The 17,246-nt window shown below is 34.5% G+C and overlaps 2 protein-coding genes across 2 annotated transcripts; one reads left to right on the top strand and one right to left on the bottom strand.

Moving 5' to 3' along the window:
- The first annotated feature begins 8,207 nt into the window (after positions 1-8,207).
- On the top strand, positions 8,208-12,189 carry LOC139896163 (auxin response factor 4-like). Its single transcript, XM_071878749.1, has 12 exons — positions 8,208-8,828; positions 8,936-8,992; positions 9,233-9,394; positions 9,515-9,599; positions 9,700-9,790; positions 9,887-10,051; positions 10,142-10,261; positions 10,345-10,420; positions 10,524-10,692; positions 10,774-11,546; positions 11,628-11,824; positions 11,900-12,189. The coding sequence occupies exons 1-12, from the start codon at positions 8,505-8,507 to the stop codon at positions 12,057-12,059; spliced, it is 2,379 nt and encodes a 792-aa protein (XP_071734850.1). The 5' UTR covers positions 8,208-8,504; the 3' UTR covers positions 12,060-12,189.
- Positions 12,190-12,577: 388 nt separating this feature from the next.
- On the bottom strand, positions 12,578-16,497 carry LOC139896162 (isovaleryl-CoA dehydrogenase, mitochondrial-like). The gene is made up of 15 exons (XM_071878748.1): positions 16,251-16,497; positions 15,532-15,615; positions 15,375-15,432; positions 15,156-15,280; positions 15,030-15,074; positions 14,896-14,944; positions 14,678-14,787; positions 14,450-14,523; positions 14,255-14,305; positions 14,103-14,167; positions 13,866-14,020; positions 13,361-13,401; positions 13,240-13,294; positions 13,093-13,149; positions 12,578-13,006 (listed from the first exon to the last, which is right to left on the bottom strand). The coding sequence occupies exons 1-15, from the start codon at positions 16,380-16,382 to the stop codon at positions 12,860-12,862; spliced, it is 1,248 nt and encodes a 415-aa protein (XP_071734849.1). The 5' UTR covers positions 16,383-16,497; the 3' UTR covers positions 12,578-12,859.
- Positions 16,498-17,246: the final 749 nt, after the last annotated feature.

Raw genomic sequence — 17,246 nt, 5'->3', positions numbered from 1 at the left:
TCATCTGAGAATAAACATGCTTTAAACGTCAACAAAAATGTTGGTGAGTTATAGGTTTAACCTATATATATCAAATCGTAACAATAGACCACAATATTTCATATTTCAATACACATCCCATACATAGAGATAAAAATCATTCATATGGTGAACACCTGGTAACCGACATTAACAAGATGCATATATAAGAATATCCCCATCATTCCGGGACACCCTTCGGATATGATATAAATTTCGAAGTACTAAAGCATCAGGTACTTTGGATGGGGTTTGTTAGGCCCAATAGATCTATCTTTAGGATTCGCGTCAATTAGGGTGTCTGTTCCCTAATTCTTAGATTACCAGACTTAATAAAAAGGGGCATATTCGATTTCGATAATTCAACCATAGAATGTAGTTTCACGTACTTGTGTCTATTTTGTAAATCATTTATAAAACCTGCATGTATTCTCATCCCAAAAATATTAGATTTTAAAAGTGGGACTATAACTCACTTTCACAGATATTTCCTTCCTCGGAAATAAGACTAGGCCACAGATCGATTCACGAACCTATACAAATATGTACATATATATCAAAGTATGATCAAAATATAATTACAACTATTTTTATTATGTTTTAAAGATTTGAGTGTATTAAGTCAGCTGTCCTCGTTAGTAACCTACAACTAGTTGTCCACAGTTAGATGTACAGAAGTAAATCGATATATATATTATCTTGAATCAATCCACGACCCAGTGTATACACGTCTCAGGCTAGATCACAACTCAAAGTATATATATTTTTGGAATCAACCTCAATCCTGTATAGCTAACTCCAACATTACTGCATATAGAGTGTCTATGGTTGTTCCAAATAATATATATACATGGGTCGATATGATATGTCAAAACATTTGCATACGTGTCTATGGTATCCCAAGATTACATAATATATTAGAATACATGTATAAAACAATATAAGTTAGCTAGGATATGATTTGTATAGATTTGTTAAACATTTCCCGTAGCTAAAAAGATCAAAAATATCCAATCTTGTTTTACCCATAACTTCTTCATTTTAAATCCGTTTTGAGTGAATCAAATTGCTATGGTTTCATATTGAACTCTATTTTATGAATCTAAACAGAAAAGTTATAGGTTTATAGTCGGAAATATAAGTTACAAGTTGTTTTTGTAAAGGTAGTCATTTCAGTCGAAAGAACGACGTCTAGATGACCATTTTAGAAAACATACTTCCACTTTGAGTTTTACCTTGATTTTTGGATATAGTTTCATGTTCATGAAAAATCATTTTCTCAGAAGAACAACTTTTAAATCAAAGTTTATCATAGTTTTTAATTATCCAAACCAAAACAGCCCCCGATTTCACTACGACGGCGTATATCCGATTTTATGGTGTTCATCGTGTTTCCAGGTTTTAAATCATTAAGTTAGCATATCATATAGATATAGAACATGTGTTTAGTTGATTTTAAAAGTAAAGTTAAAAAGATTAACTTTTGTTTGCGAACAAGTTTAGAATTAACTAAACTATGTTCTAGTGATTACAAGTTTAAACATTCGAATAAGATAGCTTTATATGTATGAATCGAATGATGTTATGAATATCATTACTACCTCAAGTTTTCTGGATAAAACTACTGAAAATGAGAAAAATGGATCTAGCTTCAAAGGATCCTTGGATGGCTTGAAAGTTCTTGAAACAGAATCATGACACGAAAACAGTTCAAGTAAGATTTTCACTCGAAATAAGATTGTTATAGTTGTAGAAATTGAATCACAGTTTGAATATGAATATTACCTTGAATTAGAAAGATAACCTACTGTAAATAACAAAGGTTCTTTGATCTTATATGATTACTTGGAATGGATTAGAAAGCTTGGAAGTAGACTTGCAAACTTGGAAGTATTCTTGATTTTTATGAAACTATACTTATGGAATTTATGAAGAACACTTAGAACTTGAAGATGGAACTTGAGAGAGATCAATTAGATGAAGAAAATTGAAGAATGAAAGTGTTTGTAGGTGCTTTTGGTCGTTGGTATATGGATTAGATATAAAGGATATGTAATTTTGTTTTCATGTAAATAAGTCATGAATGATTACTCATATTTTTGTAATTTTATGAGATATTTCATGCTATTTGCCAAATGATGGTTCCCACATGTGTTAAGTGACTCACATGGGCTGCTAAGAGCTAATCATTGGAGTGTATATACCAATAGTACATACATCTAAAAGCTGTGTATTGTAGGAGAACGAATACGGGTGCATACGAGTAGAATTGTTGATGAAACTGAACGAGGATGTAATTGTAAGCATTTTTGTTAAGTAGAAGTATTTTGATAAGTGTCTTGAAGTCTTTCAAAAGTGTATAAATACATATTAAAACACTACATGTATATACATTTTAACTGAGTCGTTAAGTCATCGTTAGTCGTTACATGTAAATGTTGTTTTGAAACCTTTAGGTTAACGATCTTGTTAAATGTTGTTAACCCATTGTTTATTATATCAAATGAGATGTTAAATTGTTACATTATCATGATATTATGATATATATTATATCTTAGTATGATATATATACAGTTAAATGTCGTTACAACGATAATCGTTACATATATGTCTCGTTTCGAAATCATTAAGTTAGTAGTCTTATTTTTACATATGTAGTTCATTGTTAATACACTTAATGATATATTTACTTATCATTTAACATAATTAACCAAGTGTATCAATATCTTAATATGATTCATATGTACCTAGTAAGACGTTGTTATAACGATAATCGTTATATATATCGTTTTCGAGTTTCTTAAATTAATAGTCTCATTTTTATGTATATAACTCATTGTAAAAATACCTAATGAGATACTTACTTATAATAAAATCATGTTAACTATATATATAACCATATATACGTCATCGTATAGTTTTTACAAGTTTTAACGTTCGTGAATCACCGGTCAACTTGGGTGGTCAATTGTCTATATGAAACCTATTTCAATTAATCACGTCTTAACAAATTTGATTGCTTAACACGTTGGAAACATTTAGTCATGTAAATATCAATCTCAATTAATATATATAAACATGGAAAAGTTCGGGTCACTACAGACATCCCCTTCTGTTCCAGGTATAGAAACCCTAGCCTGAACTATAAAACAGACGTATGCTATTTGAGGTTAGTACACATTGGATTGCGTGTATTGTACATGTTGGTTGCATGTATGTTAAAACAGGAGTACTTATAATAACGTTAAAGCTTAGTTACCAGGGTGCTCAATTTCGTAGAATCGTTTGATAAACGTTTAGGATGAAACAACTGAAATCTTGTGTTCCACCTTTATATACAGATTATGCGCAACATTAAAACTATGAACTCACCAACCTTTGTGTTGATACTTTTAAGCATGTTTATTCTCAGGTTACTAGAAGTCTTCCGCTGTTTGCTTATACGTTATATAAGATATGTGCATGGAGTCATACATGCTTTATTCGAGAAAACTTTGCATTCACAAAATTATCACCATGTATCTTATTTTGACTGCATTGTCAACGGATGTATTATGGTAAACTATTATTTACGGTGATTGTCTATATGTAGAAATCATCAGATGTCGAAAACCTTGGAAATTGATATTCATTTATGGCGTGCCTTTTCAAAAGAATGCAATGTTTACAAAACGTATCATGTAGAGGTCAGTATCTCACTATAAAATCGATGAATGATGTATTCGTCCAAATGGATTTGGACGGGTCATCACATTCCTGCTTGTCATGCGGCTTAAATCGCGAGGTCGCAATCCGGTTCAAGTGGGGGGAGAGTTGTAAGATCCAGTTTTCTCAGAAGGTTGGGACGCCGTCCAAATGGTGGGACGCCGTCCAAATTTGAAGGGGTAGACGCCGTCCAGTATTCTGGACGCCGTCCAGATGAACTGGCGGGCCAGCTGTTTTGTTTTTAGATATTACAAATGGGTATTTTGGTAATTTCACTTTGTAGATGAATTTAAGGCTCTAGATCAGTTTTTGGATCACCATTTACTCCATTTTCAACTATCACACCTCTTCCAAATCAATTTGGAGAGAGAAAGGGTTTCTAGAGTGAGAGAGCTCAAATCAAGGAAGAAGAAGGTCGAATTGGGTCTAAGTGCGAGTTTTAAAGTTGTTCATCTAGTCTCTAGCTACATTTTGATTGTAGTGGTAAGTCTTAACCTTGATTTCCTTGTTTTAATTGTTTAAGGGTTAGGGTTTGGGTTAGTGATGAACATAAAACCCAATTGTTAGTGTTTTGGGGGTTTTGGGTAAGTTTGGGTCATGAGGACTCAAAGATGACTAACCTAGGGTTTTGAAATGTTAAATTGTGTATATGGGTCTTAAATGTTAGTAAATCACTAGCACACTTAGTGTTTAAAGTGAATGGGTGTATATGGGTATGATAGTGACCCAAATGAGTGTGTTAACCTTGAAATGGTTCAAATGAGTCTTTGATTTCCTAAGTGGGTTAATGGGTGCGAAAATGAGATAACCTTGTGTTAAAAGGTGTATTAAGACCATAATCAAATTGTTGATAAGGGTTTGACATAATCTCGACCTAGTGTTAGAATGAGTGGTGCAAATGGGTCACGTTTGCACCATGGGCCAAATGGCACTTGGATGGCGAATAAGTTGGTTGACCAACTTGAACGAATGATTGATATATGTGCATAATGTAATAGGTACGTTATTGTGAAGTTGCGAGCTTGGTTTACCAATTCACTTAAGGCGTAAGGTGAGTGGAATAATTATGTGTGTACGTATATAATGTATTTATTTATGTAGCGTGGAATGTGGAATTGTCGCGGTGTTCAAGACACCACATTTTACGTAACGAGTGGAATTGTCGCGGTGTTTAAGACCCCACTCATTGGTTTGATTGACATGTGAAATTGTCGCGGTGTTCAAGACACCACATTGTCATGGGAGTGGAATTGTCGCGGTGTTCAAGACACCACTCATTGGTTTGATTGACATGTGGAATTGTCGCGGTGTTCAAGACACCACATTGTCATGGGGGTGAGTTAGTCGCGGTGTTCAAGACATCACCCGGGGGATTAGTGATTACGCGGCGTATGTACACTAATGGATGTTATGAACTCCGACGGTCTTTCGCGAGTACCGTTCCCTTGTACGATTGGCTAACCATGGTTGTGTGAATTTTGTATTAGCATATTTAATTGTGAACTATATGGTATTGTTGTCGCTAGCTTATTATGAATTGCGGATATTGGTTTATGCATAATGTTTGCATAGTTGTTGAATTGCTAGCTTGTATGCGGTATTGTGTAAGTGATTGCAAGTAAGTAAGTTATATATGTATATGTATAACTATTGCACTCACTAAGCTTTAGCTTACCCTCTCGTTGTTTACCTTTTTAGGCACGGGCGTGGACAAGGGCAAAGGTATTTGTTTGGACTAGTAGAGGCTCTCGGGGGTTTAGCTTTTTGGAAGTTCGACCAAGATGTGGGTAGTTTAACCCCAAACACCATGCTCTAGGTGTCGTTTGGAATTTAAACTCTTATGGTCGAAACTTGTATTTTGAACGAAATTCGTAAAACGGCCGATGTGGGCCCGATGTTGTATAACCCGGTTTTATTGTGGAAACTTCTTAGTTTTACTTAATATGAATTGTTGTGAAAGTCGTTTCGTTTAAAAATGTCGGGAAGCGGGTTTTCCGCTCGTGTAAGTTGAAACCGAGGTCAGAATCTGGCAGTGCAATTGGACGCCGTCCAGATCCTCTGGACGCCGTCCAAGTCTTCTTTGATGGACGCCGTCCAGATAACTGGACGCCGTCCAGATGTATTGTTTCAGATTTTTTTTAAGCGTGTTTTTGGTATAATGAAGTCGGGTCGTTACAGATCCTCATATAACTTTTTGTAAAAACAATTAAAGAATCATACTAAAAATATATATTTTCTTATATAGTCTTTAGTTTAATAAAAAAAAAATTGTACTATAGAATATATAATATGAATCATTATTATGATAAAAGGGAGGTGATCCTCACACATCACTTTTTGATTGATCTACACCTAACTTGCTATTATACCCTTAATTATACTTAGAATAATATTATAAGTTTAACTCTCTAGAGGTATAACTGTTAATTTATGAGATAAAAGTGTATATAGATTAAAAAGTGGTGTGTGAAAATCACCTCACAGAATAAAAACAGAAACAAAACATAATATCATAAAACTATTATTGTTCCATGGTACCTCCACTGATAGTATATTATGCAATATTAGAATTTTGCTAATAATGTTAGCAAAATCCTTAAAGTCATTGTACATGACGATTACTAATTAATTTTTTATAACGTTCATCAATATGTACAATATTTTAAAGCGTGTTATAGTTATCGTTTGAAAAATCCTTAATATAACTAATAACCATGTGCCTAAATTGTCTTTATACACACCAATTTTATTTTATTTATTAAACTTTTTTTTTTTAAAGCAATACTTTTATGCCTACAAGCAAACAAACAAGTAAGTAGGCATCACAAATCACAACAATATACAATAGAGATGCTAAGGTAGCATCAATTACAATCACGAATCAAATAAGAAAACACGAAGGATTGTGAAATCAATTATGTCAATCGGATTTTTCCCTTTGAACCGCTTCGCAACCTACTCGAAACTTTTAATTTGAATTTCATTTATACACACCCAATTAAGTGGAAATGAAGTAGAGGGATAAAGAGAATCGGTGTTAATGATTTTTATGTTCAATAGAAAAGAAAGAAAATGAATTTTCATTTAACGAAATTGCCTTTACAAGTACTTTTCTCAGATTGAAACCACTCTATTTGTTTCATTTATTTTTCTTCTTAATTGATTTGGGGACATAGCCTAAAGTTTGACACCGCCTAGTTTCTCGCCATGATGCACAAAGTATGACTTGTGTCCTCTTACATACAGTAGTATATCTTTGGCAATATGTCATTTAACGCACCATGTCTCACTGCACTATCAGCCCGGTGTGTACCTTTAATGACTATTAAATTTTTTTAATCAATTTAATTTAATATTTTATTGCTCAAATTTATAAATGGCCAAGATTTTTTCGCATCTAATATGCAGCGATCGTACAGTCAACTTTGGAAATAATCATAACTACCAAAGCACACCCATAACTTTGGAAACAATCATATCTATCTTACTATCTAAGCATACCAATAGCTATAAACGTTTAGCTTCAATTATATGCTTATAGCTCTAACTATACTCTAGTTTACCACACACCCCCATAATTTAGTTTCTAAGAATTGAATTGAAGTTTTGTTAACCAACAACTTAAAATAAACAAAAACCCTAAACTACTACAGATTATACTCCGTAAATACTTTACAAACATATTCTACGTTACCTATCATCGTTAGTTATTTTCATATTTAACCTGTTTTCGATTATCATATTCTCAAATTAATTTACCAAAACACTTAAATTAAAATGTTAGCTTACAACTAATTTTGATAAGTATATTACTCTATATATCATTGTGAATGTCGGTTACATTGTAGACTTTTCCCAAAGTTGTCATTTCATATAGTGCGTTTTTAATTTTTTTTAAAACGAACGTTTTAACAAGTTAAAAACAAATTGCTATACATATATAACGAAGTTAATGATAGCCCGGTGGTATGGCTGCGTGTTACTACCCAATAGCTCGGTGGTATGGGGTGAGTGATCGTTTTGATGAATGATAAATTCACGATTATTATTATTCATCACCGATTTTTAATGATTTTGAATGTTTTTGACTAATAAAATATATATTAGAAGAGTATTTTGATGGAGATTTATGAATTTAACAAAAAAAAATTAAGAAAAATAAAAATAAAATAAAATATAATTTTACTTATCCTCGTTGCACCTTTACTGCTGATATAGAGAACTCATTAATGATAGTTTACATCTTTTGTTATATGACTTGGTAACAAAATTATTGGAAATTACAGTAGTCTTATAGATATAGATAGGTTATGTTAGGTTGGGATAAAAAAGGAAAAAAGAAAAAAGGTGTTGAAGTTAAAAAAAGACATAAACCCACGTTGGCTTTATCTGCCTTTTGTTGCAACTTTGTTTCTGTGCTACCTATGCATTTGTCCATGTCTACCTTGCTCTCTGTTTCCCCTCTCTCTTTTATTAAGTCTCATCATAAATCATCATAATGGGTTAGCAAAGCAATCATATACTCTCCATTTCCTCCCAAGTTTTAATCTTTTTAAACTTTCAATCATTTTTCCTTATTTCTTTCTTCATTTTGTTTGTTGGGTTAACATCAAAACCATGCCTTTTCATTGTATTCTTGATTTTTCACCATGATTTTGACTTCATTTCTGCTAAATTTTTAGCCCCTTTCAAGATCAAGAATCACTTACTTGCTGCTTCACTTTTATCTTAAAAAAGCTACCATCTTTTAGGTTCCAAGAATCCCAATTGGGGGTTAGGTGATGGAGATTGATCTAAATCATTCAGTGGTTAATGCAGAATCTGGTGGACATGGAGGAAATTCATCACTATCAACTTCATCAAACTCATCAAATTGTTCCTTAAAGTCCCCACCAAATTCATCATCAATTTACATGGAACTTTGGCATGCTTGTGCTGGCCCTCTAACCACTCTCCCAAATAAAGGAAATGTGGTTGTTTACTTCCCACAAGGTCATTTGGAACAAATTGCTTCACACTCGTCAACTCACTTTTCACCTACTGAAGTTCCTTCTTTAGGACTACCTCCTCAGATCTTTTGCAAAATTGTTGATGTTCAATTGCTAGTAAGTTGCTAAATTTCCCCCTTTTCTATGTTGGGTATTGTTTTTTTTATGCTAAATTTCACTTTTTTCTAAAGTTTATCATGTTTTTATCCAATTCTTGAAAACAGGCAAACAAGGAAAATGATGAGGTGTACACAAAGCTTACTCTTTTCCCTCTACAAGAGGTAAAATTTTAGAGCTTTTTTTCTAATTTTGAGTTTAACTTAATGTTTCAACTTTGATAATCATGTTGTTTCCTTCAATGTCATGCCAATTGGGTATCTTGAATTTTTGTGGGTATCTTGCTGTTACTGTTTGTATGTAACCTTTACTCTAAAATATAAAAAAGTTTGTTTTTTTGTTACCTTAATTGATTTAATTTTAGCTCCATAATAAAATAAAGGTGGATTTATAAAAATTTGTAGGGAGATTTGCAAGAAAATGAAGAGGAGGGTGGTGAGGTTACACTTGCACCAACAAAATCAACACCTCAAATGTTCTGCAAAACACTCACTGCTTCTGATACATCCACACATGGTGGATTCTCTGTTCCTAGAAGAGCTGCTGAAGATTGTTTCCCACCTTTGGTTTGATTTTTAATTACCTTTTTCTTTGTATTCTTATCTATGCAATATGAGCAAATTCGTTGTAATTGAATTTGATAAATGTGTTTAGAAACTTCATTGAATATACCGGTTGAATTCTAGGATTATAAAATACAACGACCTAGTCAAGAACTAGTTGCTAAGGATCTACATGGAGTGGAATGGAAATTTAGGCATATCTATAGAGGTGAATTTGGTTGTAAAGTTACTTGCAACGCGGCTTTGACTAAATAAAACTTCATGCATTGCTTTGGGAACCATCGATCAATCGAATCATGTTTTTATAGGTCAGCCAAGGCGACATTTGCTTACTACTGGTTGGAGTATCTTTGTAAGCCAAAAGAGTCTTATTGCTGGAGATGCGGTTCTCTTTTTGAGGTATCGTTTTGTATTGGCTCTGATACCATGTAAAGATCTAAATCGATAACTAATTTGTTTTGGATCTCACCGTTTAAATTTTTCATGGCGATTTAGAGGTGAAGGAGGCGAACTGAGGCTGGGAACCCGAAAAGCCACTCGACCAAGAAACATCCTTCCCGACACAACCATCGGCAACTCGAACTCATATGCCGACACTCTTGCTTCTGTCGCAAGTGCGGTGTCAACCAATGGCACCTTTCTTGTTTTTCATAGTCCAAGGTGAAAGTTTCAACCTTATACAATGCCCACACTTTGATATTATGATTATTGTTGTTTAATTTGTTTTTGCGGATAACAAACGCAATGTAGGTCTAGTCGAGCGGATTTTATTGTTCCTTATGCTAAGTACAAGAAATCAATCAGTAACATGATATCTATCGGTGCAAGATTTAAAATGAAATTCTGTTTGGATGAGTCTCCTGAAAGAAGGTATGAGATACGACTATACAAGTGCATTGTTTATACTTTTGTGGTTGATAATTTGCAGACCGAGTTTTTCATTATATACGCAGGTTCAGTGGAGTTGTGACCAGTGTAGGTGATATGGATCCTTATAAATGGCCTAACTCAATTTGGAGATGCTTAATGGTACAATGCTACGGCTTTCCAACTTCATTCAGAAACTATGATTTGAACAAAAAGGCTTCGTTTAGATATCAATCGATGTCTACATTTGATGTTTCGAAAACAGGTCAGGTGGGATGAAGATATTGGGAACAATCATCAAGAGCGGATATCTCCATGGGAGATCGATCTTTCTGGTGGGCCCATCCCATTGCTGAACATTCAGTCTTCTCCACAATTCAAGAAACTGCGTGCAGGTCTGCATGCGTCTCCTTCTGCTAGTCACCCCGCAGCTGGTACAAATATATCTCGTACTTTGACTTTCAAATTATAAAACTTTTTACCAAATTACTTGATTTATTTTCACAATTTTGCAGCACGGGGTGAATACGTAGACTTCGAGGGTTCGTTAAGATCCTCTAAGGTCTTGCAAGGTCAAGAAAATGTAGGTCCGATATCACCTCTTTATGGGTGTGATAAGATGAACAACAATCCGTTAAGTTTTGGAGTACAACCCTCGATGCATGCGGGTTTTGTCCAAAACCGGATGATGATGGGGACGGGTACTAATTTTGTAAGCGAACTTATGAGGAGTACTCATCATCAACCACTATCAACTATACCTTACTCGGGCTTTCTAGAATCTGACAATACTAGATTCCCGAAGGTCTTGCAAGGTCAAGAAATTTTCTCGTTGAGATCTTTGACAGGAAAAACCAACATCGGTTATTGGGGCAATCCAAAAACCGATCTTGGTAACAATGTTTTCAACATGATTCGAAACCATGAGAATCCCGGTTTCTATCCACTTGGTTCTGAAGGTGGAAGAAACTTCGGGTTTCCAAATTCCAATGTGTATGAAGCAAGACCAAATCCGGGTCAGGGTCTGGGTCCGGGTCAGGTCATGCCTACAAACTTCATGCAGTTCCCCATCATTCAGCCTTCGGTTGGAACTGGGATCATGAGGGAGAATGCAACCGAACTTCAGCTTCCTGTTGAGAAAACGTTTGTTGAGCATAATTCAAGCAGTGAGAAAGAGGATGGTGATTCGGATAGCATCGAGAGCAGCTGTAAACTCTTCGGTTTTGCCTTAAATGAAGGTCCTTCAACGCTCGATACTAAAGGTTTAAACAGAAGAAGATGTACAAAGGTAAAAATGTTGATATATTTATTACTGTTTTGCACAATGACCCATTGTACTAAACTAGTTGAATTTGTTATGGGAATATAGGTTCATAAACAAGGAAATAAGGTTGGAAGGGCGATCGATCTGTCAAAAATGTCGAGTTACAATGAGTTGTTTATGGAGCTAGAAATGTTGTTTGACATGGAAGGCATGTTCAATAATAATAATGCAGATGGAGGATGGAGACTGCTATACACCGATGAAGAGAACGACATGATGGTTGTTGGTGATGATCCATGGGAGTAAGTTTTCACACACAGTAACAATTTCAGTAGTATTCATTCACTAAATCGTGATTCTGAATATGTCGTATGCAGTGAGTTTGCAGGAATCGTTACAAAGATACACATTTACACTGCAGAAGAAGTGGAGAAGCTGATGAGCAGCGGGGTGATTAGCGACAACACAAGCTGCCTGGAGGAAGCACCGGCTATAGCCGATACGGCTAAGTCCTCATCAGTTGGCCACCCGGATTAATAAGTAAACTTAATCATGGTTTGTACCGAACTGTTGTATGGTTGTTTTGTAGAAAACTACGTTTGTGTTGTGTTGTAGGTCAACTGTGGTAACTTTGTTTGTTTTTTTCAATTTAGGCAAATTATTAGTACTTGCCAGACTTGGATGCAACAATGTGTTAACAAATAAGTTGCAGACTTTTTTGTAATGTTTTTTATTTGCAATGTTACATTGTTTTCTGCTTTAAATTTAGCAAAATGACTGAAATGGGTTTGTCTGAAAACCATTAGGTCTTAAACAAATATAAAAAAATGGGTCAATTGAGTCAAAACGGGTCTTGTATACGGATTCAACGGGTGGAAACACGAAATTGAATCTTAAACGCGAAACTGAAAATTAAAACGTAAATTGAATATTGAAAGTTGAAACACAAAACTGAAACGTGTTTCGCAAAACTGAAATAAAAATTGAAACGCATATCATGAAACTTCTAGAAACGGGTCTCGACCCGACCCGACCCACATTTAAATCAGACCCGACACGTTTGACCCGTCTAAAAATTCTGACCCGTTCGACCCATCACCCGTTTCGACCCAAAATCTCTTCGGGTCTCGATGACCAAACCCTACCCGTTTGCCAGGTATACTATTTGGCTAAGTAAATTTAGACTGGTAAACCTTATTTATTAGGCAATTTTCCTTCAAAAAAAGGTAAAATACCTTTTCTTTTAGTAACAAAGTACTTTGAATTATGATACATGAAAAGTAGTACATTGGTTGGTATTTGTCATTTGACAGGGCTATCTAGAAGGATAGTAATACTTATTGTTCCTTGAAAAGTTCACGACCGATAATCATTCTCCTAATCTCGCTTGTTCCTGCACCTATCTCATATAATTTTGCATCCCGGAGTAGTCGTCCAGTCGGGTACTCATTCACATATCCATTGCCACCCAAACATTGGATAGCCTGTAGAAAGAATGTCATAATAAATAAACAAATCTAAGACGAAAAAAGAAATTGTGATTTCCAACAGGGGAATTATTTGTAATAACCTGCAGAGCAACTTGGGTGGCTCTTTCAGCAGCAAAGAGGATAACCCCAGCACAATCCTGTTAAACAAATGGGTACAATCGTTGATGCACATGGTACAACTTGCAAAGCAAAAACGCGTGTGATAAGTTAACATGCTAAAAACGCACCTTTGGAACTATTACCCCATTGTCACACTGTCTTGCCACCGAATATGTGTACGACCTGTAAACATGCTGATTGTTAGTAAACACGAAAGGCTTGTCGTGAGTTATGAAGTCGTGTTTTTACCTTGCAGATTGCAAAGACGTATACATGTCCGCAAGTTTTCCCTGTTTTCATAAGAAAGGGTGTTTGAAATGAGCGTTGGCCTAGGTGGTAAAAATAAAAAATAAAAAAAAAACAAAAAAAACTTATACATCGGTTGATTAGATTCCACTTTATCTTAACGAGTCAAGTAGAACAGGTTAGGTAAGGAGAATATGTAAAAATCTGTTTCTAATGCATACTATCAGCTAAATCCTTTTGTTCAAAGGTTAAGATTTTAATGTCCTAATATAGGATTTGTAACATAATACACCGATTGAACTAAAGGTAAATGTGTTTGATGGGTCAAACCCAACCTGACCCGACCCTTTTAACATGTACTAAAAGAATAAATTATTTACACCGATCCCATTTTGACCCATTACATATTTACATTATACAACCCACCCACTCCGCTTATATTGCCAAAAAAGTGTCGGTGAATGGTGATGGTGTCTTTTTCAAGAACTGAATGACAGAGATAACTGACCTCCATAAGTTGAAACTCGCCAATTGGGCGACCGAATTGTTCTCGTTGTCGGACATAAGGAAGTGCGACATCAAGACATGCCTGCATGATGCCAACAGGTCCAGCTGACAGTACAAGTCTTTCTAAGTCTAAACCCGACATCATCACATAAACTCCTGAAATTCGTAATTTGTTATATACTAATATATCATCAATCTTCAAAAGATACTAGAAATTATCTTCATATGACGGTAGTACCTTTTCCTTCTTCCCCAAGAACATTCTCGTCAGGAACGAAGCAATTTTCGAAAACAAGCTCACATCTGAAACATGTAGCATTCAGATAATAATATAATATTCTTGTTATAAAAAAGTTTTACATTATTTAGTTAGATATAACATGCACATACGTATCACTTCCTCGCATTCCAAGTTTGTCTAATTTTTGGGCAGTACTGAATCTGCATTAGATACACAAGGACAAAAAAGATTACATCTGCGTAACATTACAGAAATCGTTTTATATCATTAACGTATGAGATATAATTTTCCAATCAAAAATTCATTTTATCCCTTAAAGTCAGCAAGATGAACAGAAATTGTACCCGGGCATTCCTTTTTCGATAATAAAAGCTGTTATCCCTTTTGAGCGAGACACAGACGTTTTAGCATAAACCACCTGATTATCAACAAGTGACAGGTTAACAAGAATGAAATACCTTACATTGTAAATGTATCAATATCCAAAACATTTGCACATATATTTGTGTATATTAATATAGATGCTACAGAACGATGATTTTTCTTTAAAAAAAATACTACTCCGTAATTACCAAGGTTTGGGCAATTGGACCATTGGTGCACCACATCTTGTTACCATTTATAACATAACCTCCATCAACACGGTCAGCTTTGCATTTCATGCCAACAACATCCGAACCAGCTGGTAATATGAAAAGCAAGAATCAACTCAAAATACACCTTCCTCGAATTAAAAAAAAAAAAATTAAAAATATCAAAATAACTCAAAACTATAAAATTAAAAAAGTACCATTAGGTTCACTCATTGCTAGAGCTCCCACATGCTCGCCGCGAATTAACTACAAGAAAAAACAAAGTAATGCATAATAGAATAAAGGCGTAAAAATTTTCAGTGAACAATTAGTTTTTTTATTAAATAAAAACCTTAGGCAGATATTTTTCCTTCTGGGCAGCATTTCCATTTCTTACCTGCAAGATAAACAATTATATTCTACTATTATACATAAAGTATTAAAATTAAAATATTATAATTATAGTTTTAGATGTTACCAACTGATTAATACAGAGGTTTGAATGGGCACCAAACGATAAGCCAACGGATGCTGATGCACGACTTATCTCCTCCAACGCCAAGCAATGATATAAATAACCAAGCCCTAGTCCTCCGTATTCCACTACGAACGTAGATATAAGTTGCAATATATTTGAAAAACTAGTAAACATAATAATTCATAAGTTACTCATAATCAAACCAGGCTGTAGGTGTACCTGGAGCAGTGATTCCATGAAGATTAAAGTCACCCATTAGCTTCCATAAGTTAACCTCCTGGTCCATTAACAAAAACATAAATTCACATTCCAAGCTTAGTATAGTATACATACAGACGTACATATATATAAATCGATAATGGATTTGTGTTATAACCTCGGGGAAATAATTCGATCTGTCTATTTTTTCGGCATGAGGAGCAATATGCTCTTGTGCAAACTGTGCAATGCTTTCTTTAAACTGTCATTATTTAAATTAATAGTTAGAGAATCAATAATTCGCAAATTAATCAATAAAATTCAAAACAGAACAACATAATAGTATAACTTTAATGAAGCCAACAATTATCACAAACTAAACCTACCCTATATTGATTAATCAAAATCAACACTAGCTTTGTTCTGCAAAGATCAGTGACCTTATTATATTTTAGCTACTTACTAAGAGCTCTGGGAGTCGATGGATCTTGCCACCGTTAAACCATTTAACGCCAGGGACGTCAACCTGCCGCCACTCCGTCACGGCGTTAAACCGCCGTCGCCAACCACCGTTCATGTAAAGCTGTTTTTTTTCTTTTCTTTCTTCTTCATTTTTTTAAATAATAATATTAAAATAATGAATTCAACACTGACACCGAACGATTTCCCTGTTTTGGCCTCGGTGTTAAATCCAGTGTTAAATTTAACACTGAACGACTTATAGTGCTCTAAAATACCTAAAAATATGCCTAAATTAACCACTGCAATTCTAGTGTAATTGTGATTACTGCAAAACACGCTAAATCGATTTATCTCCAACAATTAAGTGCGTGTGAAGTTACTACGACTAGGAAAACAAATGAATTACTAATAAAAAAGAAATGAAATTAGTGGAACCTGCAACTGTGTATCATCGAATAACATAGAAGTTGAAAAAAAGGCGCCTTGATTTTTATTTTGAAATGAAGTCCTTTCTGTTCTTAATAATGTGGCAATTGTTAATCTTGATCTTACCAATCTTGGCATCATCTTCAAACTCGATTTAGTGCGAAACAAAGAGACAGAGGAAGAGTTTATAATCGATAAGTTATGGAAATTGGTGAGAATTTTTTGTTTACAAAAGATAATTTTCTTACCTGTTTATATTTAATATTTAATATTTAATTTTATATTTATATCTTTGTGGTAGGATGTTTGAAATTTTTTAGGGTAAAGTTGAAGTTAGCTGTGGCCTTGTCTTTTAAAATATAATAATAAAATAATAATAATAATTATTATTATTATAATTCTAACTAGTCCGGACCGGCTCACGCGTTGCGGCGGAGGCTTTCGGGCTGCGTATTCATATTTAACGTAGCGTTGTGTATTTACAGGGGAACACGGCCCATGTGTTAAACGCCGTTTTAGATGTCGTTGTGTTAAACGTTTTTTAAAAAGTATCTGTTTCGAACGTAGTTAGTTTTGTTTTGTTCAATAAATTTTTTCGAGTGTAACGGTGCTGTCGGAAAAATTTAACTCGCGGCGAGCAGAAAGATAAGGACTGTCGTTGTGTTTAGCTTTTTTTAAAAAGTGTTCGTTTCGAACGTGGTTAGTTTTGTTTTGTTCATAAAATTATTTCGACTCTGACGCTGCCGTCAAAAAAATTTACCTCGTGGCGAGCGGAAAGATACGGGTTGTCGTTTTGTTTAGTGTTTTTTTTTTAAATTGTCCGTTTCGCTTATAGTTAGTCCCGTTGGGTTCGTAAGATTTTTCCGAATTGAACGGTGGTCTCAGAAAAATTTAACTCGCACCAAGCGAGAAGATAGGGCCCGTTATAAATTCAGGTGGAATTAGTTTCTTTTATTTTAATAAAATTATATATTTACACTTTTAACCCCTGAAAAAGTGTAAACT

Source organism: Rutidosis leptorrhynchoides, chromosome 3, assembly GCF_046630445.1.
Source record: "Rutidosis leptorrhynchoides isolate AG116_Rl617_1_P2 chromosome 3, CSIRO_AGI_Rlap_v1, whole genome shotgun sequence".
Classification (NCBI taxonomy): domain Eukaryota; kingdom Viridiplantae; phylum Streptophyta; class Magnoliopsida; order Asterales; family Asteraceae; genus Rutidosis; species Rutidosis leptorrhynchoides.
The sequence above is the reverse complement of the archived record's forward strand: the minus strand, read 5'-3'. Positions and strand labels throughout refer to the sequence as shown.